We start from the raw sequence: 27445 nt of genomic DNA on the forward strand, positions 1-27445 counted from the left end.
AAATTCAGTTCAAGAGAAGTCTTGAGTCTGATATCAACTGGGCAAATATGAACATGTCCAATTTCTTGAACAAGACAAGACAATACTTTCTTTAAGTCACACTTTTTATTGAACAAAACGTATTATCTAGAATACGGTTTCTTTCATTGATTATTATAGTTCATTAGATAAGTTTAAACATATTTTATTGTTGAAAAAGGACAAATGTATTAGACACAATTTTCAATTTATTAACGTCTTCTCCAATTCCTTTATTGATAAATTTAATCTATTATTTGAAAATATACCAAAACTAAAACCACTACTTACCACATAATCTAATCATTTTTTTTTTCGAAACATAATCAGAGTAGTATATTCAGGTTTTGATATCAATATATCTTCTGCTTTTAGACAAATCATCTATTAATGGTAAAGACTTGGAATTTAACAACCAAAACAATGAATTTAGAGAGAGACTACCTCTACAATGTCTTTGTTGCACACTTTTTTGTTGTCACTCCCATCATTGTCTTTTTTAGCGGCTGTATTCTCTTGAGGGTGTACTGAACTGCTGCTGTAGGACCTACAGACAGTTACTCGACGTTTTAATTGTCCAAATTTTTCCACACTCAGTTGAAGGCTTCCTCGTGATGAATTGATATAATCAAGATCTTCAATTGTTAGTTGCATGTCACCTTTGTCATCATTAAGTTTAACAGATACTCTAGAAAATGTACTGTCCCTCTTGGTAAAGCCTTTCCATGATATATTGTCATTTGCTGTCTCATTTTCCTTTGATTGTTTTCTTTCTAATTCCGACTTACTTTCTGAATGTGAGCGATTTGATTCATTACCTTCCTTCCCAAATATTGTGGAGAGAGCTTCAGCAATTTCTTGTTCCCTTCGTTGCAAATCCGGAATTCTAATTGGAGTTGGTGGTTTCAGTGCATTTTGAAACTCCGATCTGTTGTAAGCATATATAAATGGATTGAGAATTAAATTAACTGATGCTAGTAGTACCAGATAGAAGTAAATCTTCTTATCCATGACTTCTAGTATTCCATATACTTGTTCTGGCAGTATGGCAAGCATTGGGAAGAGTACTAGTGTCAATGTACGCAAGTATTTAACGCTTCTTTGAACACGATGTCGTGGATAGTTATAAACCACTGACCTGTCAACGGCTTCTATAGTCCTAGAATGATACCGAGCTATTCTGTAAATTCTGAAATAAGACCCAATTATGATAATGAGGCACGGAAGATACAGCAAGCACACCAACAATTTGTCAATGGTGGATTTGCCAAGGACAGTTGCCAATATATTTCCTGGACATTTGTTATCTATGAATCCTGGCACCATTTTAAATGTCAAAGGAAGAACAGAAACGACAACTGAATAAAACCAAAAACATATATTTATGGTCATCACTTTTGTGCCCGTCATTCTGGATGAGTAATGTAAGGAATACTTCAGGCTAGCAAATCTATCTGCGGCAATCGCCGCCAATATCATAATTGACACAGAGTTTGATACACTGAAAGTTTTGTTCATAATCAATTCTAGAACGGGGTGTCTGTAAATCCATGTCGACGTCCATCCTAGCAATGAAATTATACAAAGGAGATCGGTTATACAGAGATTCACTACAAATCCATTGGCGTACGTCTGCAGTGTCGTGTGAGTTCTGATGGCGTACAACACATAGGCATTTAAACCAACTCCAGCAAAAACTATTAAGATTGTCAACAATATATAAACCACTTTATGATACAGTTCAATATGAACAACCTCAAGATTACATCCTGGAGTTGAAAAATTGTCTTTCATTTTCCCGTGTCTTATTAGAAGTATGATGAGTTTCCTGTGGATGTTTCTTTTATAATTGTTTTTCATTATCACCTATTCAGACGTCATCTGTTTCATTCCTTTTGGTTATCACAATTTCAAACGTTCTCACCTGACAATGAATTTAGTCTATTTTTGTTTTAAGTGTGATCTTAAAATATCGATATCTAAATTCAGAATTTCATATTCGCCTCTCTTTTTGTTCTTATGAGGTACTATATTAGCTTCTTATCTTATTCTTTCTTTTGAAATGCATGATTCTTGTACCTTTTGTATTGTGTTTAGAAATAGTACAATACCAAAAAGATCGGTTGTTTTATTGCTGACCTTTTTCTATATTTGAACACATTATGTAAATAAGAAATTGTGGCATGGTTGTCAATGAAACAAATATCAACCAGGATACAAATGACGTGGATGTATGCAACTATATGTCTCTGTACAGCCTTCAAAAAGAGCAACATCTATACCATATAAAGTAACACTTATAAAGAACTGAATAAAATTATTGAATGATTTAATGTAGGATAAAGGGAACAATAAAATGTAATTTAGAATTTGTATTTACAGTTCTTTTTTAACTGAATGTAGTTTGTCTGTCCAAAAGAAGGCAAACAAGAAACATAACATAATGTCAGCAACCTCATACGAGGAATTTAAAATGATTCTAAAAAGTGTGTAAGTACTTAACAACGAAAATAGTAAAAAACAGGATATAATGTATCTTCTAACAAAAGTAAAAAGCTACACCAATAGACATTAATCAGATTAGTAAACATGAACCAACAATGTTTATGTATATTCACAAGATCGAAATACAATTATCTTCTTATTAATAATAACCAGCCGTCACTGGTGAAATTGAGAATAATCAGTAAAAAAGAAGTCGACGAAATTCTCAGTGGATCAAATATTACTAATTAATGGTAGTTATATAAACATGTTATAGAGGACTGACAAGGAACTATCAGAAGACACGACTCACTCCAATCGAAAGTCTTACGACACAAATAACCCTCAATAAATGCGAGACACATTTCAAAATCTGTCCTCCATGGAAGAAAAACGACGAAAGTCATAAATGCAAAGTATTGAAATACATTTATATAATTTGCTCAGATTTGATGCTGGATTTCGAAAACAATTTTCTAAACATCGTACAACATATTTTAAGGAAGCATCAGACTGAGAACTGCTAATTCAACTTGTATATGTCTATACTGACCATCGAAAACCGGCAACATCAACAATATCACCAGTGGCTTGTTTGCTATAGGAGAATAAACAACAACAGAGAAACTAAGCAACTACAAGAAGGCATAAAATAGTCATGTTGATTTGTTGATGACTCAAACCGAAAACCCAAAGCTTTATATGCAATCGGAAAAGTACAGAATAGAAATTCTTAAGATAAAATTAATTAGTTCTAGTAATTTTCTACAGAGAACTGAACATTTGTTTCACAGATTATATACGATATGTTTCTTATGTCTTTACTACAATTCCATTCCCTTTTCAGAAATGTGACCTACAGATTTAGACTATTTACCGGATTTGTAATAACAAAATCAACACGACGGGTGTCACATGTGGAGCAGGATCTGCTTATCCTACCGGAGCACATAAGATCACCCTTAGTTTTTGTAGGGGTTCGTGTTGCTTGGTCTATATGTTGTGTCTTGTGTATTATTACTTGTCTATTTGTCTTTTTCTTTTTTTACCATTGCGTTGTCTGATTATTTTCGATCTGTGAGTATCTTTCGCCGCTCCCTCAATTTACACAATTTTTATATATAAGAAACTGTTGCTGTCGGTGTACAGAAGTATTAATGTTGAGTGAGAATCCATATATCGGTGAAATACAGGACTTGAAATAAATATATTTTCTTTAAATACTTTTTCTTGATCATGACAATTAGTTTACGCACAGGTTTCATAACATCCCCTGAAGGTTACAAATTTATTATGTAGAAATACTGTTATCCCAGAATGTCTTTAAATGTTAATTAAGACTTGCATTTATTTATGAATTTTCTTTTAGATAGTCTTGTTAGATATTGGGTAATATCTTATCGTTTCAGTTTTGAATCCTATTTTTATGTTCTATATGCATGTAAAAGTCAGAATGATAAAAAAGGTAGTTCATTTGTATGATTTTTAGTTTTGATAATGTTAATGCACAGGATTCATTTGTTTTTGCACAGTTCTGTTTAAGGAAATAATGTCGACATGGTGAGAAAATACAAATAATTACATACACCATAATACTGACACAGCTCTATACTAATATGCTTGTAAATTGTAATCTATATGTAATGGTTAAAAAATATACAAAATAACACCATTACGAACTTAATCCTTATTTCCTATTCTGTTTTTAAACCTTTACCTGTGACGTCACTTTTTGTGGCGTTGATACAATTGAGAATATCTCTCGTCATTTTATGGTTTATATAGTGTTATGTACTTTATTATTTATTTATATTATTTATTTATTTATTTCTCTGTCCTGCGTGTTCTTGCGTTTATTTGTACTGTATTTATGTTACTTTACTGTCATTTTAATCATATTTTTAACATTGTCATATAAGCGGGAGGTCTGTCTAACCATAAAACCATGTTCGATCTACCATTTGTTCTTAAAATGTCCTTACTAAGTGATAAATATGACAGTTGTCATCAAATAGTCCATTTATTTGTATGCTGACGTTTGTTTTTGTAGCCGCCGCGTTCAATATTTCTGTCTCTTTTTTTTTATTTATTTTTTCAATAGTCAGGATTTAACATCACCCTTACAGCACCACCTGACTTAGGTTGTACAGGGTTTCAAATATTTAACAACATAGGACTATTGTTTTATCAAGATTTACACAATCGAAAATATAATTTTTTTGAAAATCTTTTTTTTCCCTCTCTCTCTTTCACTCTCTCCCTCTTGCTCTCTCTCTCTCTTTCTGCGTCTCTTTCTCTCTTTTTTCACAATCTCTTCATATACAAATATCTACGGATTATATAAAAGAAAAAAAAAGGTTTACATGTGCTATGCATACATTACATGTTGTTTGCTCTGTTCCATAAATAGGTGAAAAAGATATATATTGATATAAATTTTGTTGTTTAAGATTACCATTCAGGATAAATAATAAGCATAGGGGACCAAAGTTTTTCAAGTTCAAAAACTTTGTTGTATTTTCTTGCTGTATATAACTCTAATTTATGAAAGTTTTTCAGTCTATTTTTTTAATTCAATTGCATTTGGAAGCTTTTCTTCTAGCATGCATTTACAAATGGTTTTTTTTGGCAAAAATTACAAGAAAATTTAAAAATAAGCTTTCTTCTACAAAACCAAGAAAAAAGTTTTTTTTGTTAAATTCAATGTTAACATAGAAATTTTTCAGACAAGCACAAAACAAATATAAAAAATTTGATGTCACTTGACAATCATAAAATAAATGTCCAATAGTTTCATCTTCACATCTACAAAAAGAACATAACTTTGTATCTTTGATTTTAATCTTATATAAAAATGTATTTGTAGGAATAGTCCTATGTAAAAACTTATATTGGAAATTATACAAATATGTATCTCTACAACCTTTCTGAAGTATACAGAAGTATTTCTTCCAGTCTTCAATGTTAAAATGCAGCTCATCCTCCCATTTTGAAAATTTTACAACTGGAGGATGTGCACATTTTACAATAAGATTATCATATATAAATTCTTTAAGTCAGAGTCAGTGTTTTCCCTAATACACTGTTTTACCTCCATAGGGATATTTGATATCAAACTGTAATAGTGCATATAATTATTTGTCTGTACTTTTTTGAACTCCCCATCTGTTATATAATGGGAAATCTTCTGTTTTCGCAAAATTCAAGATATCAAGCGAGAGGCACACATTGACATCAGTTCTAACATGTGGTTTAGATGAGTGTAAAGCTTGAAAGACATCTTTCCGAAAAGGATTGCTGAGTTGATTTCCAATCTCCAAAAGTTTGAAATTTTGTAAAGAAAAAGATCTTGCACCTCCAAATTTTTTCAATATGAACTTAAGAATATTTTGCCAGTCCCCATTCAAATTTGCCAAAAATCGTTTCACCCAACCGACTTTAAGATAAAAGTTGAAAGATTGTAAATGAACCATTTTCAAACCTCCCTCCTTTTTATCTGTAATCAGTGTATCACGTTTGATTTTTTCTGTTTTTCCATCCCATATAAAACTAAAGAATAATCTGTTGATTTCATTCAACATGGATTGACATATATTGGGTAAAGACGTAAGTAAATGAATCAATTTCGGAAGTGCAAGAGTCTTAATAACAGTAACCTTGCCAAGTAGTGTTAGCTTCCTATGCTGCCAACTTTTCAACAATTTTGAAATATCAATGATTTTTGCTCTGAAATTCAAACTGGGCATACACTCTAGATCTAAAGAGAAATTTAATCCTAAAACCTTAAAGTTTGAACAGGACCAGCTTAGATTTTTTTCAGGACACAAAACCAAGTCAGAATAACTCTTACTTCCAATCCAAACAACTTTTGTTTTAGTTGTATTTATCTTTAATCCTGAGACTTTAAATTTTTCAAAACAAGAAAGGGTCTCTTTTAATGATTCTTCACTTCCATCCAGTGAAAGAAACGTATCATCTGCATACTGACTAATGAGTGGCAGATTCCCATTTATATTCACCCCTTTTATTTTTGGATTCCCTTTTAGCTGTATGGCAAGTTATTCCACCCAAATAATAAACAAATAGGGAGACAACGTGTCCCCCTGGCGACAGCCTCTCTCAAGATAGAAAAATTGGGACATATTACCATTATTAATGACACAGCTCTTAGCATCTGCATAAAGCACATCAAACCATTTACAAAAAGAAGGACCAAACATTAAAAAAAATCAAAGACTGCTTTAAAAAATCCCATTCTATAGAATCGAATGCTTTTTCAAAATCTACTAGTAATAGCAATCCTTCTTTATCATTTTTTTCTAAATAGTGCTTTAATTCATATAGAGGTCTAGTGTTCTCTCCGATGAATCTCCCTTTCATAAAGCCCTTTTGTGTGTCACTAATAATGGCAAACAGTACCTTTTTAGCTCTACCAGCAAGAACTGCAGATGCAATTTTCATATCTGTGTTCATCAAACTGATGGGTCGCCAGTTACCCATGTACCTCCTATATTTCCCTTCCTTAGGAATACAAGTAATAATACTTTGGTATTGAAAATCTGAAAAATGGCCCATCTCATATCCAAATTGCAGAGATCTAAAGACAAATGGACCAATATCTTTCCAAAAAAAATTGAAAAAATCCACTGTAAATCCATCAGATCCAGGAGACTTGCTATTTTGCATCTGTTTTTAAGCTTCCCCACATTCCCTAAAGGAAAAGTTTCCCTCACAAAGAAGTTTTTGTTCTGCACTGATTTTTATGTCATGATTAAAAAATTGATTGTCATCACTACTGAATGACTTAGACGTATAAAGTGTCCTATAAAACTGCTCCTGTTCAAACAATATTTTAGATTGGTCAGAAATTTGATTTCCTTGGTCATCAATGAGTTCAGTCATGGTTTTATTTAAGAAGGCTTTCTTTTCTAACTTACAAAAATAGTTAATGCATCTTTCTCCATTCTCATGCCAGTTTACACGAGAACGGAGAATGAGGCCCTCAACTAATGTCTGTCGTCGTTTTTCTAGTTCACACTTTTTCTGATTAAGTGACGTCACATTAATTTCGCAAGGGTTTAGATTTACACTGTTTTCTAAAAACTTGATTTCTAACTCCAGTCCTTTGAAAACATCTTTTTCTTCCCTTGATTTTTTAATACAATAGGTGAAAGTAAGACTACGAATCTTCATTTTTAGAACCTCTAAAAATAGCTGATCACTGCAAGATAATTGAACATGAAGAAAATCTTTAAAATCAACCACAGAGAAATACTCAGAAACAGTGTCTCTGATGCAGTTTATAACTAAATCTCCATATGCAGGATCTCTAAAAAGCTGAGAATTAAATTTCCAGTATCTTTTGCCCCGCTTAGCTAAGGATGCTGTAAAAGTAAATATAATGGCAGAATGATCTGTCCTGTATCCAGGAATAATTTTTGTTGATTCCATCAATGTAAAAATGTCCTCAGATACAAGATAATAATCAAGACGGCTCTGTTTAATGGGAGATTTTTGACGCCATGTAAATTTGCTATCACTAGGATAACAAGTCCTCCAAAGGTCTAACAGTAAAAGTGTGTCCTTAATTTCATCAATCTTTCTCCTAGAGTTTGAGTTTCTGTCATGTATTACATTATAAGTATCATCGTTCTTATCCTGCACTACATTCCAGTCACCCAAGAAGATGAAACTTGTATTCGAAAATATCATAGTTTTCTGTAGGATATCACAGAAAAAATCTGGTTTATCTGTGTTATACCCATATAAAAATACCAAAGTTAACCTTTGATCGTATAGAGTCAAGTCTAATATGATGTATCGTCCATGTTGGTCCAGAAGACACTCATGCACTTCGTAATCATAACCACCCCTGAACATGACACGAACTCCGGCACTTCTACTATCACCATGAGGTCCAAGGACACAGTTATCGCTCTTGGGTTTTCGTTGTCTACGAATATAGTCCCTAGTGCAAAACAGTGTATAACTTGCATGTTTCATTTGATACACTTTCCCAATTTATTTCTTGATATTAAATGCATGAAATAATAAGTAGGGGGATGTTATTACATGTCAAAAAAATTTGGGTGCTAAATCGTTATGTAAAGTAGTGAATTGGTCCAGTTCTAAAAAGTCAAATTTTGAGTTAGAGCTGGTAGAAGTTTCTATAATTTTGATATCATTTGTCTCACTGGAAGTACACTACACTGTTAAAAGCTTTTTGAGAAATAGCAGATTTTTTTAATTTGAATTTATTGTCAAAAAGAAATGCACTACAAAATAACTGTGTTCTCGAGCCATGACTGAAGTAACACTGATGACCCCATTCATGCCCCAATAAAGTTTCAATATCTCTTGTACTGTGTGTCTCTTGAAAACACAAAATTGAACAATTTTTTGATGTCGCCCAGTTAAAGACATCAGATCTTTTTTTAGCACTAGAGAAAAGACCCCTAACATTCATTGACAAAATTTTTATATGATTATATTGACTTGAGATACAATATTTTTGTCTATACACAAGAGCAAGCAAAACAATGTAATACAATGCAATAAACTTAAATAAACTACATTTGCACAATCATTTACACAATCATTCTCTCTCACATTCATACTGTGAAGATAACCCACATCCATATAAAGATGTTCTCTTTGATGTGTTGCAGCTTTTATGGCATTAAATACTACAATTTTGAAATGCATGTTATTTACACTAACAAAAACTACCTTCTATTTTAATTGATTTAAAAAAATCAAAAACAAAACAAAACAGAAACTCTTTTATACACAATGTACAAGAGATAAACAAAAAGCTTGACTAAGTAAATCTGTTAAAAACAAGAAATTTACTGTTTGTCAAAAGAAAGGTAATTTCTACTCGTAATTCATGTAATAGTTTCATATTGAAAAACATTAAAATTAAATGTTTTAAGTCGGGGGGAGCTAAAATACACCCCAACCCCCTTAAAAACAATGATATTAGATCATAGATAATGATAATATTAATCCTTAAAATGATGAAAATTTTGGTGGATAGTTCTCATAAATACTAGTATATATGTGTGTAAGTAAGATATTACATATTAAGACAATTAAATTTCAGTAGAAAAGATCTGTCATGCAAAAATATGTTCGTCAACTAGTTACCAGCTATTTCAATCGCTTAGCAATTTCATAAAAAATATCAAATTTCAAACGTCTACCTGCTTCAGTTTTCCCATAAACAGCACAATTAAAGTACCATGCACTATCAAGGTGTTCACTATCACGGAGTCTAGTAATCAGTTCCATGTTGGATTTTGTAACATCATCAACCAGTCTAAAAGTGCATTGTTTAGGCATGTTTTTTCTTTTCTCTCACAATGCGGTATTTCACTTCAGAGTTGAAGAGTTTTACAATGACTGGTCTATGTTCTCCTTGTTTACCTGGTATCCTATGAATAGCTTGGATGTCATCAGGTCGAATATTTACCTTCAAAGTGTCTTTAACAATTTTACTTTAAAGATCTCTCTTAAATTTTCATCATTGTTTTCTGGGAAATTCATCACTTTTATGTTGAACTTTCTACTATACTGCTGATTATAGTTAGACATTTGTAATGCTTGTTTGGCAATAATACCGTTATCTTTAACATTTATCTGAAGTTCATGGATCATTTTTCTTTGGCTAGCGATCAACTCTCTTAAGCCTTCATTCTCTTTTGACAGTTCTTCAACAGCTTTTGTCTGCTTATTTGTCTTATCTTTTAAATTACCTTCTATTTCTTTTTTCATGCTATCAACCAATTTAGTGACAATTGAGGTCACTATTGTTTCCAAATCACCTTTTCTCGCAATGTTGTTCAGTGCTTTGTCAAGGTCTGTTCGTTTGACAATTCCCTCCAGGCTGTCCTTTATACTATCTAAATCATGGTGGAGATTTGATAATTCAATTGTCATATCTACACTACTATCCATTGAAACATCTGTGTGAGTTCCTTTAGCTGGATTTCCTTTATCACTACCTTTTTTCAGCTGCAAGCAATGTTTGTACAGTTTGTGCATTCTTTTTGTCACCTTTTTTTTTATCACTGTTGTTAAAGTTTCCACCTGGCATTGTTAAATTAGAATAGTACTTACAAATCTAATCCCAAAAATTCTCCAGACAAGTAAATAGAGGACTGAAATTGTGAACAGTTTTACTGAAATGTTCTCACTACACTTTTGAAAAAAAATCTTTCTTCAAACTTCAAAGGTTGAAAATCCAAATTTTCTCAACAAAAGTTACATCACTGTGTCGAGATACTGATACTGATATTGAACATCCTCATATGAAAATCATGCTTTTGGTCTGTCAAAAATCACATAAAATTGCCAAAAAACAGCAGAGCCCAAAAATCAGTTGACTACCTGGACGGCCATCTTAATCCTCTCTTATATTCTGTCTCTTATAGTTGATAGATTTCACACGGTTTTGGTGTGTGATCCGGATTCGCTTAATCGATTATAAATGACTATTAAACAGTGGTTTACTACTGTTGCCTTTATTTATAACGTTCTATGATAGTTTGACATATAAATTGAAGTGTAACGAACTTTAACCCCAGACTGCGTCTATTTGTAAAATGCAAAAACAATGTGTCCTTTTATCAGTAAAATACGAAAAAAAACGACAAAAATAATTATAATTTTTTTCTCAGGATATTGTCTTTTGATCCTTAAAATATTTCTATCAAACTGCTTTACTATAAAGATCCAATAAATTCAATAATACAAAAAATGGACATTAATGTTTCCAAATTGTACACTGGAAACTGTCGTTTGGTCATAGTGAAGCTTTTTCCGAGGTAAATAGACTCATTATAGATACCAGGACTAAATTTTGTATATAGGCTAGACGCGTGTTTCGTCTACTTAAGACTCCTCAGCGACGCTCGAATTTAAAATAGTTAAAAAGGCCAAACAAAGTACGAAGTTGAAGAGCATTGAGGACCAAAATTCCTAAAAGTGTTGCCAAATTCAGCTAAAGTAATCTATGCCTGAGGTAGAAAAGCCTTAGTATTTCAAACAAATCAAAATTTTGTAAACAGTAATTTTTTAAATATAAACATTTCAATGACAAAAAGTGCTGACTACTGGGCTTGTGATTCCCTCGGGGAAATGAATCTTCACCAGCAGTGGTATCGACCCAGTGGTTGTAAATATGTAAAAATGTAAGACACGGATGTTTAAAAAACTTTGAACACTGACTAACTCTAACGACGGAATATGGGATCGCTTACGTTTTGCTTTTGTGACATAATATTGTAGATTTTTTAAAAATCACGGAAAGTTTCTGTTGGGGATATTATGCATGTTCCCGAATAGGGTATAAAGGGGTTTAACTTCCAAATTCTAGACGTAACATACTCTCTAATTCCATTGTATATCAAGGTGTATATTGATATGTGATGCTCGAGTTGAGTCTGCTTGATATCTTCTCTAGTTCTCGAAATCTTCGTAAATTGAGATCTAAACTTAACAACAAATATTTTGTTCCTTTTTCTCGTTGTGAACTCCTGTACTATGTCATGTTTTCTTTTGTTTTACAATAATGTGATTGAGCTTTTGATTTTTCCATTTTATGAAAGACTTTTCCGTTCTAAATTTCTCTTGATTTTCGGTATATTTTGTTATTTTTCTTTAGTTTTAAGTTCTTTATTCTAAAAGGGTTATTATTTTTTATTTAGTTTTGTGTATTGTATTGTTGATATTCCTTTTTCGAAAGTCTGTGTTGTTTATATTTTAAACGTTATTGTAAATTCTGTCTGAATGACTTATCCATTGAAAACTCCCATATTTGGTCATGATAGAGCGTGAGAAAAACAATATGTACCGATGGATACAGAGATAAAGTACAGGAGCCCTTTTCAACAAAAATCTTAAGTGTAAAATAATTTTTACACTTTTTTTTGTGGAAAAGGCTCCGGTCTTATAACAAGATGTATTTCATAAAAGGTTATTAGCTCACAGAAGGTCAACAGTGGTGTAGTACATGTGACCTTTCGAAAACAATGGTTCTCAACTGGGTCGATGCCACTGCTGGTGGACGTTTCGTCCCCGAGGGTATCACCAGCCCAGTAGTCAACACTTCGGTGTTGACATGAATATCAATAATGTGGTCATTTTTATAAATTTCCTGTATACAAAACTTTGAACTTTTTAAAAAACTAAGGATTTTCTTATCCCATGCATAGATTACCTTAGCCGTATTTGGTACAACTTTTTGGAATTTTGGATCCTCAATGCTCTTCAACTTTGTACTTGTTTGGGTTTATAAATATTTTTGATTTGAACGTCACTGATGAGTCTTATGTAGACGAAACGCGCGTCTGGTGTACTAAATTATAATTCTGGTACCTTTGATAACTGTTTAATGGGGTTCTTGATTATCAATGTAGTTTCTGTTGCGTAAAATAATTCTTTTTTTTTGTTGTCTAATTATTTCTGTCATTAAATTCACTGTATTTATATTTTTTCACTCAAAAAGATGTGCTTAGAAAAAAAATCTCTTTTAGGAAGGTATGAATTAATTTTCATATTTAAGTTATTGTTAACTTAACTTTTTTGTCATTTTTTTTTACCATTTTAAAAGAATTACAAAACAGATTTGTACCAACAAAAACTATGACACAAATAGGAAAAAAGAAAAATGTATTCTCAATAGACAAAATACAAGAGAGTTAATTAGAAGGTAAAATATACTATTCAAAAAATTATAGCTAAACAAGATCCAGAAACAAGAGCTGAATACAATAAAGTCAGAAACCAAGCCAAAAAATCAGTCAAAAAACAAAAGAAACTATTCGAGAAAGGATTATCTAAAAATGCTAAAACAAACCCTAAAGCCATATGGAGCTACATAAAATCCAAATCCAAGACCAGGGAAGGTATAGGAGACTTACATGTAGACACAAAAGATGTAAAATCCGGGAAAAAAAGAGGATAACAATCAAAAGGCTGAGATACTATCAGAGTATTTTACAAGTGTATTCACTAATGAACCACAAGGCAATATTCCAGAACCAAAGCATATTCCATTAGATAAAAAAAAAAAATAGAGGAATTAAATATTGGCACTGATTTGGTTTTGAAATACCTACAGAAAATAAAACCAGACAAATCACCTGGCCTTGATAATCTACACCCTAGACTGCTGTTTGAAGTCAAGGAAGGTGTAGCTGAACCACTAGGCATCATTTTTAACCAATCTTTAAAACAAAAAGTAGTTCCAATTGATTGGAAAAGAACCGTAGTGCGTGCAATATTCAAAAAGGGAATAAATCACAAGCAAAAAATTATAGACCAGTTATCTCATATCAGTTGTTTTTAAAATAATCGAGACAATTATAAGAGAACATATAATCAACTATATGAAAGAAAATAAATTATTTTCAAACAAGCAATACGGTTTTATCTCTGGGAGATCAACTTCATTACAACTATTGGAGGTAATAGATAAATGGACAGAAGATATGGTATCGGGACCGTTCGCCCTAGTAACATGTTCGCCCTGGGTCCGTTTGCCATGAAGATATAGACAATGGTCATGAGATTGACTGCATATATACAGATTTCATGAAAGTCTAGGATAAAGAACCCCACAGGTGACTCGTTAAGAAAATCGAGAATTTTGGGATAACAAATACAGATTTTCTGTCTTATAGGAAATAACGAGTATGAGTGAATGGGGGGGGGGGGGGGGGGGGGGACATCAGAGTGGAAAGATGTAACATCAGGAATTCCACAAAGCTCAGTATTAGACCCCCTGTTATATGTTCTATACATAAATGACTTGCCTGATTGCGTGACATCAGATGCCTACTAATTTGCGGATGACACAAAAATCTTCAGAATTATTGAAAGCAAATCAGATGAAATTATACTACAAAATGACCTAAAAAGTCTCGAGGAATGGAGTGATACATGGCTGTTGAAGTTCCATCCAGAAAAATGCAAACACATAAATATAAGTAGAGGGGTCAGAGATGACAAGACAAGTAATAAACTACTAGGTCATGATATTAGCAGATGCAAAGAAGAGAGTAATTGATGAAGATTTAACCTTTGAAAGACACATATGCGAACAACGTGATAGCAATATACGACGAAAATTTTTCAAATTTTGCGGTCGTATAAAAAGTGAACCAAGCTAACTCAATGTTTGCTGCAATCAGAAGAACATTTAAAAACTTAAATGAAAAAATAGTCCTACCACTATACAAAACATTAGTGAGAACACACTTAGACTATGCTAGTTCAGTATAGGCACCTTTCAAAAAGAAATCCATTGACAAAATCGAAAACGTACAAAAAAGGGCAACACGGCAGATACCTGGATTCAATAAATTAAGTTATCCAGAAAGATTGAAAAAACTTAATCTACCAACATTATCATATAGAAGGGTCCGAGGGGACATGATTGAAACGTACAAGATACTTAACAGTAAATACGATCCAGAAACAAGTTCATTTCTTAAATTAATTTCAAACACCGAAAATAGGCATAGCACAAGAGTAAATAGTAATAAAATCACTCACCAACGTTTCAAAACAAGTCTGAAGAAAAACAGCTTTTCAGTAAGAATTGCCAAATTATGGAACAAGTTCCGGGATATAGTAACAGAAGCACCATCTTTAAGGGCATACGATACAGTTACAGGGAAGGTAATGGCGTTGCTAACGTAATTTGTTATTTTCGCGACGTCTTTCTGTGAGATATCGGGAAAAGATGCATTTTTCGACTGATTGTTATCATTCAAAGTGATTTAATTTGAAAACGAGTTCATGGACCCCTATTTTTTAAAACGGCATTTTGTTTCATTTTGCAGGGAGATTATGTGACCCAAATTTTATAAAACTGTAAATAGAGGATTTTTTTTTAATTTTGATAAACATGCAGTAAAAATGACGTTTTTTCCTCAATTCATGAACATTTGATAAATATGAGTTATTTCTGAATAAAAAATTGCATATTTTTTTAGGATATTTATAAAATACAGAAATTACCGATTATTTAACAAAAAACAATTTGTGTTTATCTTTTATAACAAAAAAGTTATGTCTTTCTTTGGAAAAAGAAATTACGGCCACAAATCTGAATTTTGAGCAAATATAAAAAATTTCGACCTCATTTTACTCAAAAAGTAGCACATGAAGGTATATTTTTTATTACATATTTGATTTAATCAGGTAAAAAATATCCTATATGCAAATTGTCATGACCTTGTAAATACAGGATCAAAACTGTATCGTATGCCCTTAAACGCATTTAAAAATAGATTAGATAATTACTGGAAATACGAAGAAATATATTACTAGTATTCTGATTATCGAGCTGAAATAACCGGAAGCAGCAACAGAAATAATGGAGATAATAATCAATCATATGAGTCTGGTGAAGAGGAACCGTGAGGATCCTGAACCGGAAAACATCATTAAGTATCATTAAGTAAGTCATGTCGTTTTTTGTAAATTTTCAACTTATGTGTTTAAATGTCCTTATGGCAAATGTCGCATTTTTTAGCCATAGAATTCGTGATAATCAGACCCTCTTAATAGTGTGACTCAGCTACATTTACTTTATACTAAACCTAGTCAACTGAAAATTATTTTTATACAGAACCATTCCATCAGACACCCCTAAGGGAGCATTATCTCTCATATGCTTTAATATTTCAGAACATCAGACTCGTCCTTAGAAGGTGCTGCTTAAAATTAAAGAATCTTCTGAACAAGAGGTTACTGATTGATAAATGTGAAGTCTCACAAAAGTTTATGGACATCATTATGACATTGTAAACTCTATGTGGAATATCTACATCACAGGTGACTACAGAATATTCCTGTGTGTTGTATCATCTTGAGTGACAAGAAGGGTGACATTGGTGAGGTAGGAACTTCTTTTGGATTTTTGTGTTTATCCATAGTTTATTTGGATTCCTGATGCTCAATCTATTTTCCAGGTATACTTTGTTGAATTCTGTGATTTTTGTTTGGATTCATGACACTCGATCTAGTTTATTGGTATACTTTTTAGATTTCAGTGATTTTAGTTTGGATTCCTAAAGCTCAGTCTAGTTTCTGAGTATACTTTGTTGAATTCTGTGATTTTTGTCTGTTTTATTTGGTATATAACACGTGCTTTTCTTTCAACATCAGAATTCTGATTGCTCCCTTGATATCTTTTCTTTTATTGACAGGCAGATATTTTCAAAGCAGCAAAAAATAACAAAATTAAGTAAATAACATAAGATTTGAAAGTTTTATTGATAGAATATATATAATATATATTTACTTATGACCCAACATTACAGCATAATAAATATATTAACAACTATTTTGAACAAAGACGGGCATAAATTGTTAACTATTTCATCAATAGACCAATCCATAATTATTTATTTGTTTTGGATATCATTTAAAGCTTCAGGTACGAACAACATGACAGATAAACCATTGTTTTAGAATGAGATGTGTAAGGTAACTGGGCCAATATTTCACAACACATGTATTTAAAGGCAGTGAATCAACAGAATATGTAGGTCTCATAGCCATAAGGTAAGATACACAAATCTTTACACATCCACAAATACTGATTTCAAACAAATATCAAGGTCATGAAAGATGTTCTACAGCAATGTATGTCTTATTTAATTTTGTACTATTATGTAATTTATATGTAATTTTTAATTATTTAAAATAGTTCCTTGCTAAACTTAAGACATTAAAAACAAAATAGGAAGAAGTGAATAATACCACAATAAACAGTTTTTAAGCTTGGTTTGACAAAAAATATTAATTATATAAAAAAAAAAGCAAAAATTACTGATATGCATTCATGTAGTCAGATTGAGAAAGATAACTAAGATTTTATTTATTTATAAAATAACTTTTTTTTTCAACTATCTCTGACCTCTGCCTTCACAATGTGCAATTAAAAGACAACAATCAATTTATTCAAGAAGTTCTGGAAAGAGACCTACACACTAAGAAAAGGTTATCTAATACTTAACATTTTGAAATACAACCAATACAAATCATATTTGAAATTAAATTCATCTGTATTAAACATTTGTGATAAGTTTCTATATATTAAACACAATGCAAAAAATTTGATTCAGTTATTATCAGATAAACACACTTAAAACAAATCACAAAAATATCCTAGAGATTCCTCATGCAAGACTTGCCCTACCTAATAACAATTTGTGGAGACAGTTCTATTGTGTGAACATTAAAAGTGATCAATATATAAACAAAATATAGATATGCAAGAGATATAGAATAAATGTCATGCTTAATGAACAAATATATAAGAAAGACAAAGGTACAAAGTATAATACCAAACAAATAATCTCTATATATATTTTTGTTTACTAGTGAAAAATGTTTGTTTGGTGGATTCTTAAATATGTTTTTGTTAAAAATTTTCATCAAATAACAAATCAACTAAATCATAATTATTTTTGATGAAACAAAATAATATTAACCTTTGTATATCTTCAAATTTGACAAAATAAAACTTTTATCATTTACTTGTAAATGTGAGAAATAGAGTTCTGAGTTTTTTCAATTTCTGTAAGCCCAAAGAAATCGGAACCATCTATGAGACAACCTAATCTGGCAAGAAAAAACATTCACTACAGGTTAAACACATCCAGAGTCTTGCATAAGAGCGCCCACTATTTCAGATAATTCTTTATTAACTTTTTATAGTTTTGTTTATTTCATTGAAACTGCACTCCTAAATACATCTGGATCTGTCTAATTTTTACTTCTAATTCACATAATATCTATAAATAACATTAATTTTTTAGTTGCTTTTCAGAGAAACTTCTTATTGCACTTAATACTGGCCATTATCTTACAACTGAAGTTCGGTATTTAGATGAGGGTTTATAGAAGGTAATAAGTATTGTAAAAAGAGACTTGGTTGAATAACAGTGTACCACATCACTGGTTGTTCTGCAGTGTAATCTGTCTGGCTTTACCATTGACAAAGCAGTTAACAATATTTTACATCTAATAAACAATTGATTAAGTTTTGAAGAGACATGAAAACCAGAAAACATTTAATAATGAATAAAACCCCAATCCTAGATGAATGGTTTCTCTACACTAATGATCACATGATGAATCATGTGATGTTTGTTGTTCAGCACCGTGTTTACAGGAAATAAAAAGATCTGGGCTATATTAATACACATAAAGAAATTTGGGTCACAAACACAATATTCACAATTGTACATTATTTGCCAATTTATTATTGTACATTATGCACAACTTCATTTACAGATCATAATTCAAAATAACCTGGAGACAATAAATTTCACATTTGTTTCTGTTCAGAATGCTGCAGCATATTTATACTAACTCTAAGGTTAACCCAAAATAATAATATGCTACCTGCCAATGTTAATGTAATAGTTTTTTATAAAAGGTCAAATTGTTGGTCATAGTTACTTGCCCCCCATGCTTTTTTAAACCATTGACAAGTGTTTATTGTTTGTTTATAGCAAGCCTATCCCATACCTTAGCATGCAATCACATGCATTGCAGTATGATACTGGGTTTCAATTTTTAGTTGAACCTATATCCTCATTATTTTCAAACCCAATGTAAATTAATGTCAAGGTTGCAAATGGAGGAACATTATTATATCAATTAAAGATTTTAAGATAAAGAAATTTAAAAATATGGGGAGCAAAAATTCATTTCATCAAAAACAAATCATTGCATGTAGAAAGCCTAAAAGCAAAATCAGTAATATCACTTGTAAAATGGTGTGGTCCCTTGTCATTGTCTTAATAAATAAAACCACCTCCTCTGTAAAATATCAGTATAATATTGGTTAAATGAAGGGATATAAAGAAAGAAATGCAGATGCATATATGGACAGTTAAACGAAACAAACTATGAATTCTGGAGTATAACAAAACCCTGCAATCTTTTTCTACACATACTATTAGTTACACCCTTTATTGTCTGATAAAACATTTCATTGCCATAGAATTTTAAATCAAAATAAATATATATTGGCAACTGTTCCAGTGTACATATATCACCTTGTCTTAGGCACAAATTTATTTAAATTTTCCTTGCGTCTTCTTTTGCTTCTACTCTTAAAACTGGTCTTTCCTACTTAGTTATACCCCTTTTCGGTCTAGAAACATTTTATTTCATCAATACTTTATTATCAAATTTTGACTAGCTCTATAACAAATTGCAATGTATATTATATATATTGCAATTATTATTGATATCCTTCATGTTGTTTATTTATTTATTTAGAGAGAGAGAGTGAAAAAGAGAGAGATTGAAAAAGCGAGATACATTTTTGTCTCCAGAAATTTTGAAAATGTCTGTTTGATAATGATGCATTAAACATTTACATGCAGAAAATAAATCTCCTGATTGTTTTGCATTATATAATCACAAAGTTTACATATAATTTGAAAATATAATACAAATACTATTAGCATTTATGTTTGACTAGTGTAGTATAGCTCCATGTCATTTTAAGATTTCAATCCCAAAAATACAACCTATAAATAAATAAGATGAATATGATCAATTATGCATTATGAATTATTATAAAGCGGACCTCTGTCAAAGATACTAACAGTGTGACAAACAATCTAACAGCCCAGTGTACATTATTCACATATTACGAATGAGATAGCAAGTTTTATTTTCAAACTTTACAATAGAAGTATTGTTTGTATTCAATTGTACAAAATTTAAACTGTTGTAAAATTATACATATACCATGTATATATTATGCCTAAAACCAGACAAAAGTTGATAAAACCATAAACAAACACACAGTAAAAAGAGGTGATAATTACCTCTCTTAAACCATATTAATTAACAAGAGTATAAATGTACTTTTTTCCTATCAAGAATGATTAATAATGGTTCTTATACCACAAATAGCTTTTATATATTATGATCTTTAATCCGGTACATACTTATACACTGTCATTTAACTTTTGCTGCTAACATTCTGAATGTTTGTTACACTGTTAAAAATAAGTAAATATATCCTCTATCCATGTTAATTTGTTCCAGATGATTGTTCTTTTTTTATCAATAACATTACAATGCATGAATTGTGATAATGAATTTAGCTGATCCCTCTTAACCAACTCTTAAAAGAACGAAGAAAAAAATGATTTAATGAGACTGGACTTGACGGTCAAAATCTTAAAATGACATTTACCCCTAAAAATGCCTCTGTATTTATGAATAATCACATGGTAATTTATTATGTATTGCTGTAACTGTATAAACATTTCTCACATGTCAGAAGTTTTACAACAATATTAATTTAAAATTCAAATGTTTTTCATAGTTTCCAGGAAAACCCATTTTTATACGCAGACAAATTTCTTTCAATCAAAACCAAAGTAGAATAAATTACATACAGTGCTATGCTAAGGGCTGCACATTACGACAAAAAGATGTCATCTTAGGACTATTGGTATCAAAAGTAATTGTCAAAACAGTGTTGTTTTAACAGAGTTGTAATGCTTGAAAAGTATATCTTATATAAAGGGAGGTAACCAAGCAGATTGTGAACTTCAAATAAACATTTCTTACCCAAGAAATATTGAAACAGTTACAGCAAAACATACAAATAAGAATGATTTATGCTTATTTTATACTTTTTATTTGCAATCATATATACAATATATTATCCTTTAATTATCACAGTTGTTGAATTTATAAACGAATTTTAACTTTGATTTAAACATATGAATATTATCAGGTAGATCTGTAAAATATTACTTCACCATTTCCGCTGAAATAAGGAAAGTTTGCTATTCGACTGATGCTGTACAGAATTGAACATATATAAGAGTACTTTGTTCATGAAATACATGAATACAGTATTGCTATGGTTGAATATGATTTAATTCATTAAACTTCTCAGTTCATGCCTTTAACAATTTATCAATTAGTTAACATTTCCAGTAAGAAATAGTTAGTGTAATAGACTTGTATATATGATTGTAGATAAAAAGATATAACAAGCTTATATAATGTATCACATGAATTCAGTAGTTCTCCCACACAAGTATTGATGCATCTCTCACTGGTAATATTACCATTATATAAATAGTTCTCTGGTGGGATTGTGTGTATTGTTGATTGTGCTCATTGCACTATCTACTGTATACAATAAGCTGAGAAGATATGGCATACTAATTCTAAATAGATTATCTTTATGTTTCTGCATACGTTTACATTTTTCTTGTTTATGTTTACTTGTGAAAATGTTTATCTATATCAAATGAATCTATGTTTTTCAAATTGAATATTAGAATTATAGATTAATCATTATACATTTATTTAGGTAAAAGTTAAGATAAGAAATTTCTTCAGTACTGTAAATAAAACTTAAATATGATATATATTTCCATTACCTTAAATAATAAATGTATTCATGTTTGAATCTCCATCGGGACCCTATGTACAATACAGTGAGAGATGCATGCAACTAATATAAAACTTCAGACAAATAATCTGTTCAATAAATACCACAAATAAAATATATTATTGATTTATTTTTTTTGGCAAAAATTTCACATTGACTACTTTTTTCTACCATTTACTACAGAAGCAGTTATTCTAACAATCTGGTCTGGGGAAACCATGTCATGGAAGCAGTTTAAAATGTCAAAAAACATTAAAATTTGTTACAATGATTATGATTGGTCAATATTTATAATCTATTCACAGAAAGCTACAACAATGAGCTCATAACAACTGTCAGTCAGCCAATCGAATCACATTTAACAGGTAAACAACAATTTTTTTTAAAATCAGCCAATCGTGTAACATGAAATATAATAAATACCCAGTAGAATGAATCCACCAACAAAAAGTTTTAACAAAATGGATTTGACTTGACAATAGCAATTTAACAAGTGTAAAGGCAGAAAAAATACCCCCTGTGGAATACAACAAATATTTCCTTCCACCGGTGAGGTTAAAAATTGTAAAATGAATGACTGTATTCCACTCCAACCATGTAGTAATGCAATGAACACAAGTATACTTTGATGCCACTGCGGCACCAACTCCTCACCCAAATGCTGATGCAATTTCCTCCTTAGTTTGGAGACAATGAAGCAAATAGACTCCTTTCACAATATATCGTCATCTCTATTTGAATGCCCACTTGACCATGAAATAATCTGTTGCAGCAAAATAGCTACAAGAATGGCTAAAAACACAAATGCACACAAAATAATCACAGCACACTGTTGATCTGTCAATTGCTTTGGTTCCACAAATTTTGTTTCTGACACACGTGTATCCGAGGAAGATATAGGTTCGTGACCTCGTGTCATAAATGTGTGACTAGGACTGAATGCACCTATGACGTCCCCTGAACCATCGGAACAATGTCTTATTGCACAAACTCTCAGCATGTAGTCAGTCTTAGGGTTTAAATTAGTCAAAAAGAACTGTGATTCAGGTCCACAATATACCTACAATAGTAATAATAATATGTTAGTATGTCAGATGTAATAATAATATGTTAGTATGTCAGATGTAATAATAATATGTTAGTATGTCAGATGTAATAATAATATGTTAGTATGTCAGATGTAATAATAATATGTTAGTATGTTAGATGTCCACATTCTTTTGCTAGATATTGTGTGGAAAATACTGTTTTAAGGTATTGTATGTATAATACATTTATTACAGTATTGATAACTATTGTAGATGTAATATAGTAGACATATTGTTTGCTAAGTTTTGTGTGTGTTATATACCTGGCATCTTTAATGTGTAATATTCCTAGTATATTTGTTGCTTAGCATGCTGAGTATTTTATGTATAATATTCGCATCACATATTTTAAAAGTTTCATACATATCACATTTTTTGTTGTATGCCTAATATATCTAACATATGTATTCCTTTATATTCTATGTATAATATATCTGAGATAGTTGTTCCTGCACATTGTATGTGTTATATACCTGGCATGTTCTAAGTAGTGTGTATTTACCTGTTTAAAGTCTTGATCTCTACAATATAACTGTAATATGTATGATATGGTATCAGAACCCATGGGTTTACATCCTTGCCATTGTACAAAACAGCTGTGTAACTGAACATCCTCTACTGTAGGAGCTGAAATCAACATCATTAATATATTATAACTGGTTCTGTTGTATTAATTACATGGTTTAAGTATTTCACTTTATCCTTCTTCCACAAATAAATAATGCTGATGTCTAATTATTGCTTTTTGTTTTGTATTTTACTGGAGTAGTGACTTCTCTGGACATAATATTATTTAATGCTGTTTCTACTTTATTTCATGGTGTAATTGTTCACTTTTTTATTTGAATTCTTTATTTTTACTGTTACACGTCAAATATTACCTTTCATATTCCTATTCTTGTGTATGACAAGTTTGTGTTTTATGTCACTAGTAAGCAACACAACTTTATAAATAGCAGTACAAAAGGACATCTCAAGAGTCTCCAAATGTTTAGCATTATATTTGCTAGGAGCTATTGATTAGTTGTTTACTTCTTAAGTTTCCTATTTGTCTACCAAATTAACTGTTTGTAATGAGTATAGACCTTATTATGATAATCCAGTTTATTTCAAATTAACAAACATAAGACAAACTAATATCTTATTAAAATACCCTTGATGCAGGAATTCTTAAAATATCTCATCTTTTTTTCTAAAGGTATAGTTTACAACAATTGTTTTTAATTAAATCTACATTTGATGCACAATTTTTTGCCACATTTCATTGTTTTTAAAGGTAAAGTTTACCACATATGTAAAATTATTGCTTCGTTTATACTGTATATTTACAAATTCTTGTGGATTTCAATGAAGGATATTTTCTCAAGTTCAATTTCACACATTATTATGAACAATGCAAAAAAGAAATGTCAATGTTTTCAAATACAAAAGGACAACAATATAAAAATGCTGCTTATATGTTTTGGCATGTTATTATGGCAGCAATAACTTCATTAAAAGCAATTTGAAATATGTAAAGATGATTGGTTATAATAATGTGTAATACCTTTGGGAGCCGGTGGAGGTGCCTTTAATGTGGTAAATGTATACACTTCTGAGTATGGTCCACTACCAGCAGCATTACTGGCAAATAAACGCAAGTCATAACTTGTCATCTCTTGTAATTTGTTTATTTTGTAGGAATTAGATGTGCCTTGGTATACCATTTGGAAGCTAAAAGAAAACAAATATACCTTAATGGAACAATAAAACAAATGGGAGTTGAAGGAAAAATTAAATTTATTTTCTTGAATTTTCAGTTGATATTTTTTTTTAGTAATTTTATAGGGTTATTGCATGAAGATTTGGGAATATTGTCTCGAGTAGAATTTTATTTTGTACGAGCTATGCAATTATATTCATTATACAATTCAAAAGTTATTCTTTTTTAATGCCTTTAATGTACTTTTCACAATAATAAAGATAGTGCATAAATAAATAACAATCAAATCATTTTTTGCATTTAAAATGCAAGAATTTGACACTTTGGCATTATTGAAATTGTACAAAAAGAATTAAGCTGATTTCTGAACTGTTTAAAAAGACGCCATTCTTACTTTCCATCTTCTTTTTCCATCTCTAAGGTGTAAGTGAGTAGATCCAGGTTACGACCATCCCCCCATTTTAACTTGAGACTGTTAGGTGCGTACGATACACATTCTAATCTTGAAGGATTTGGAGGAAGAGGTCGAGTAGTGACCTTGACAGGAGAACTGAAAGCACCTACACCAATTCCATTTACAGCTTGTACTCGTATTCTGTAAAAATAAGACGGAAAATAATATATAGAGCTGTTTCCTATAAGACATTTATTACTCTATTCAATTACATTCAACGCCAAATACAGATGCTCTATTTCTAATAGAATAAAAGAAACTGAATTATCTGGAAAAACTTATCACTAGTGAATGAGGTCAAGGTCAGATATACCTGGCCAAACAAGCCTGTACCCCTAACAACTGTTATATATGCTAACTATAGTTAAAACATTACTTTTTCAATAAGAGAAACTGACTTCATCATGAAATTCATTGTCAAACAATTACCAGTGAAGTAAGTTTAAAATAAACCTGTTGAACATAGATATATCACTAATCTCTATTACCAGACTTGCACTAAATCTAGGGTAAAAATGAACCCTGTTGAACATAGATATATCACTAATCTCTATTACCAGACTTGCACTAAATCTAGGGTAAAAATGAACCCTGTTGAACATAGATATATCACTAATCTCTATTACCAGACTTGCACTAAATCTAGGGTAAAAATGAACCCTGTTGAACATAGATATATCACTAATCTCTATTACCAGACTTGCACTAAATCTAGGGTAAAAATGAACCCTGTTGAACATAGATATATCACTAATCTCTATTACCAGACTTGCACTAAATCTAGGGTAAAAATGAACCCTGTTGAACATAGATATATCACTAATCTCTATTACCAGACTTGCACTAAATCTAGGGTAAAAATGAACCCTGTTGAACATAGATATATCACTAATCTCTATTACCAGACTTGCACTAAATCTAGGGTAAAAATGAACCCTGTTGAACATAGATATATCACTAATCTCTATTACCAGACTTGCACTAAATCTAGGGTAAAAATGAACCCTGTTGAACATAGATATATCACTAATCTCTATTACCAGACTTGCACTAAATCTAGGTTTTTGTTTGAAAGTACTGTAAATTCTAAAATTATTACAAAAATGTGACAGGGTTATAATCGCAATAATTTAATATCGCATTTTGAAATTTTGTGTATACATGTATAAAACAGGATTTTTCTCAATATTGCAAAAAACTTAAATTGCATTTTAGTCTAAAATGACAAATCACAATAATTTCAGAATTTACAGTATTGTTTTTTAATAACAACACTTCATTTTGTACTTGGAAAGAAAACTAACCAATTTTTCTTGAGCATGCTATTGAGAACAACTTTTAGATAATTACAGCCAACTTACTTATATGACGTTTCAGGAGCCAGCTCCTCAATAGTATATTCTGTAATGGCACCAATAGATATCAGTTGTTTCTCCCCAATGTCAAGGTTATATCCTATAATGTCACTTCCATTACAGTTAGGATCTTTCCAGGTGAGATATATGGTGGTGGCAGTAGCACTAGTACGAATGTGTATTACAGGGGAAGGACTAGAGGGGGGCGTGACTGTTGTGGCTACAGGACTAAAGGGACCGGCCCCAGCACTGTTGATTGCCTGGATAATAAATAAAACACATCTTAAGTATACTATAAATAATATAACAATGTGCAACAGGAATTTATACAAAAAGTTAAATAATTAATGTCTAATATTAGAGTAAAAGTGATAAAATTGGTAAAATATTGGTAAGCTTATAAATGGGTTCAATATAAAAAAAAAAAAAAAAAAAAAAAAAATAATTCAACAATGATCATTTGCTTATGAGCTGTAATTTTAGTGCAGAACTTATTCATTCAATAATTCTAGCTAATGGTAAGGGGGAAATGTATCCAATAAATTGCATCAGTTGTCTAACCTACTTTCTTATCATAAAAGCTTACCTGAACTCTAAAACTATAAAGTGAAGCAGCAGTCAGACCTTTGACCTCATGACCCAGATTTGGACCAAGATATAACTAAAATAATAGACAAAGTTGTCACTTTTTATTGTAGATTATAATATATGAAACACTTTTACAAAAATATCATAGCACAAGCATTGTCAAATAAAGTTCATCATTATTAATATGAAAAAAACTTCATAAGAGTAAAATATACAGCTTCTTAAAAGTTAATCTATTAACAGAAAACATTTGCAGGAAATACATCATTAAATATTTGTAAAAGTTTATTAACA

The 27445-nt window shown here is 30.9% G+C and overlaps 2 protein-coding genes across 9 annotated transcripts in view; both read right to left on the bottom strand.

Moving 5' to 3' along the window:
* Positions 1–428: 428 nt before the first annotated feature.
* Positions 429–1815, bottom strand: LOC134709517 (G-protein coupled receptor 52-like). Its single transcript, XM_063569678.1, has one exon. It carries the CDS (start codon positions 1810–1812, stop codon positions 448–450), a length of 1365 nt encoding a protein of 454 aa, XP_063425748.1. The 5' UTR covers positions 1813–1815; the 3' UTR covers positions 429–447.
* A 14957-nt stretch (positions 1816–16772) lies between these two features.
* Positions 16773–27445, bottom strand: part of LOC134711759 (fibronectin type-III domain-containing protein 3a-like) — a 110571-nt gene continuing 99898 nt past the window's right edge. For all 8 annotated transcript variants that reach the window (XM_063572616.1, XM_063572615.1, XM_063572617.1 and 5 more), the window contains 6 exons: positions 27150–27224; positions 26570–26823; positions 25149–25349; positions 24599–24765; positions 23555–23679; positions 16773–23024 (listed from right to left, as the gene is read on the bottom strand). In XM_063572616.1, the coding sequence (XP_063428686.1) occupies positions 22677–23024; positions 23555–23679; positions 24599–24765; positions 25149–25349; positions 26570–26823; positions 27150–27224 (1170 nt within the window). In that variant the 3' untranslated portion in view covers positions 16773–22676. The remainder of the gene's footprint in view (positions 23025–23554; positions 23680–24598; positions 24766–25148; positions 25350–26569; positions 26824–27149; positions 27225–27445) is intronic.

Source organism: Mytilus trossulus, chromosome 3 (assembly GCF_036588685.1).
Source record: "Mytilus trossulus isolate FHL-02 chromosome 3, PNRI_Mtr1.1.1.hap1, whole genome shotgun sequence".
Lineage (NCBI taxonomy): Eukaryota > Metazoa > Mollusca > Bivalvia > Mytilida > Mytilidae > Mytilus > Mytilus trossulus.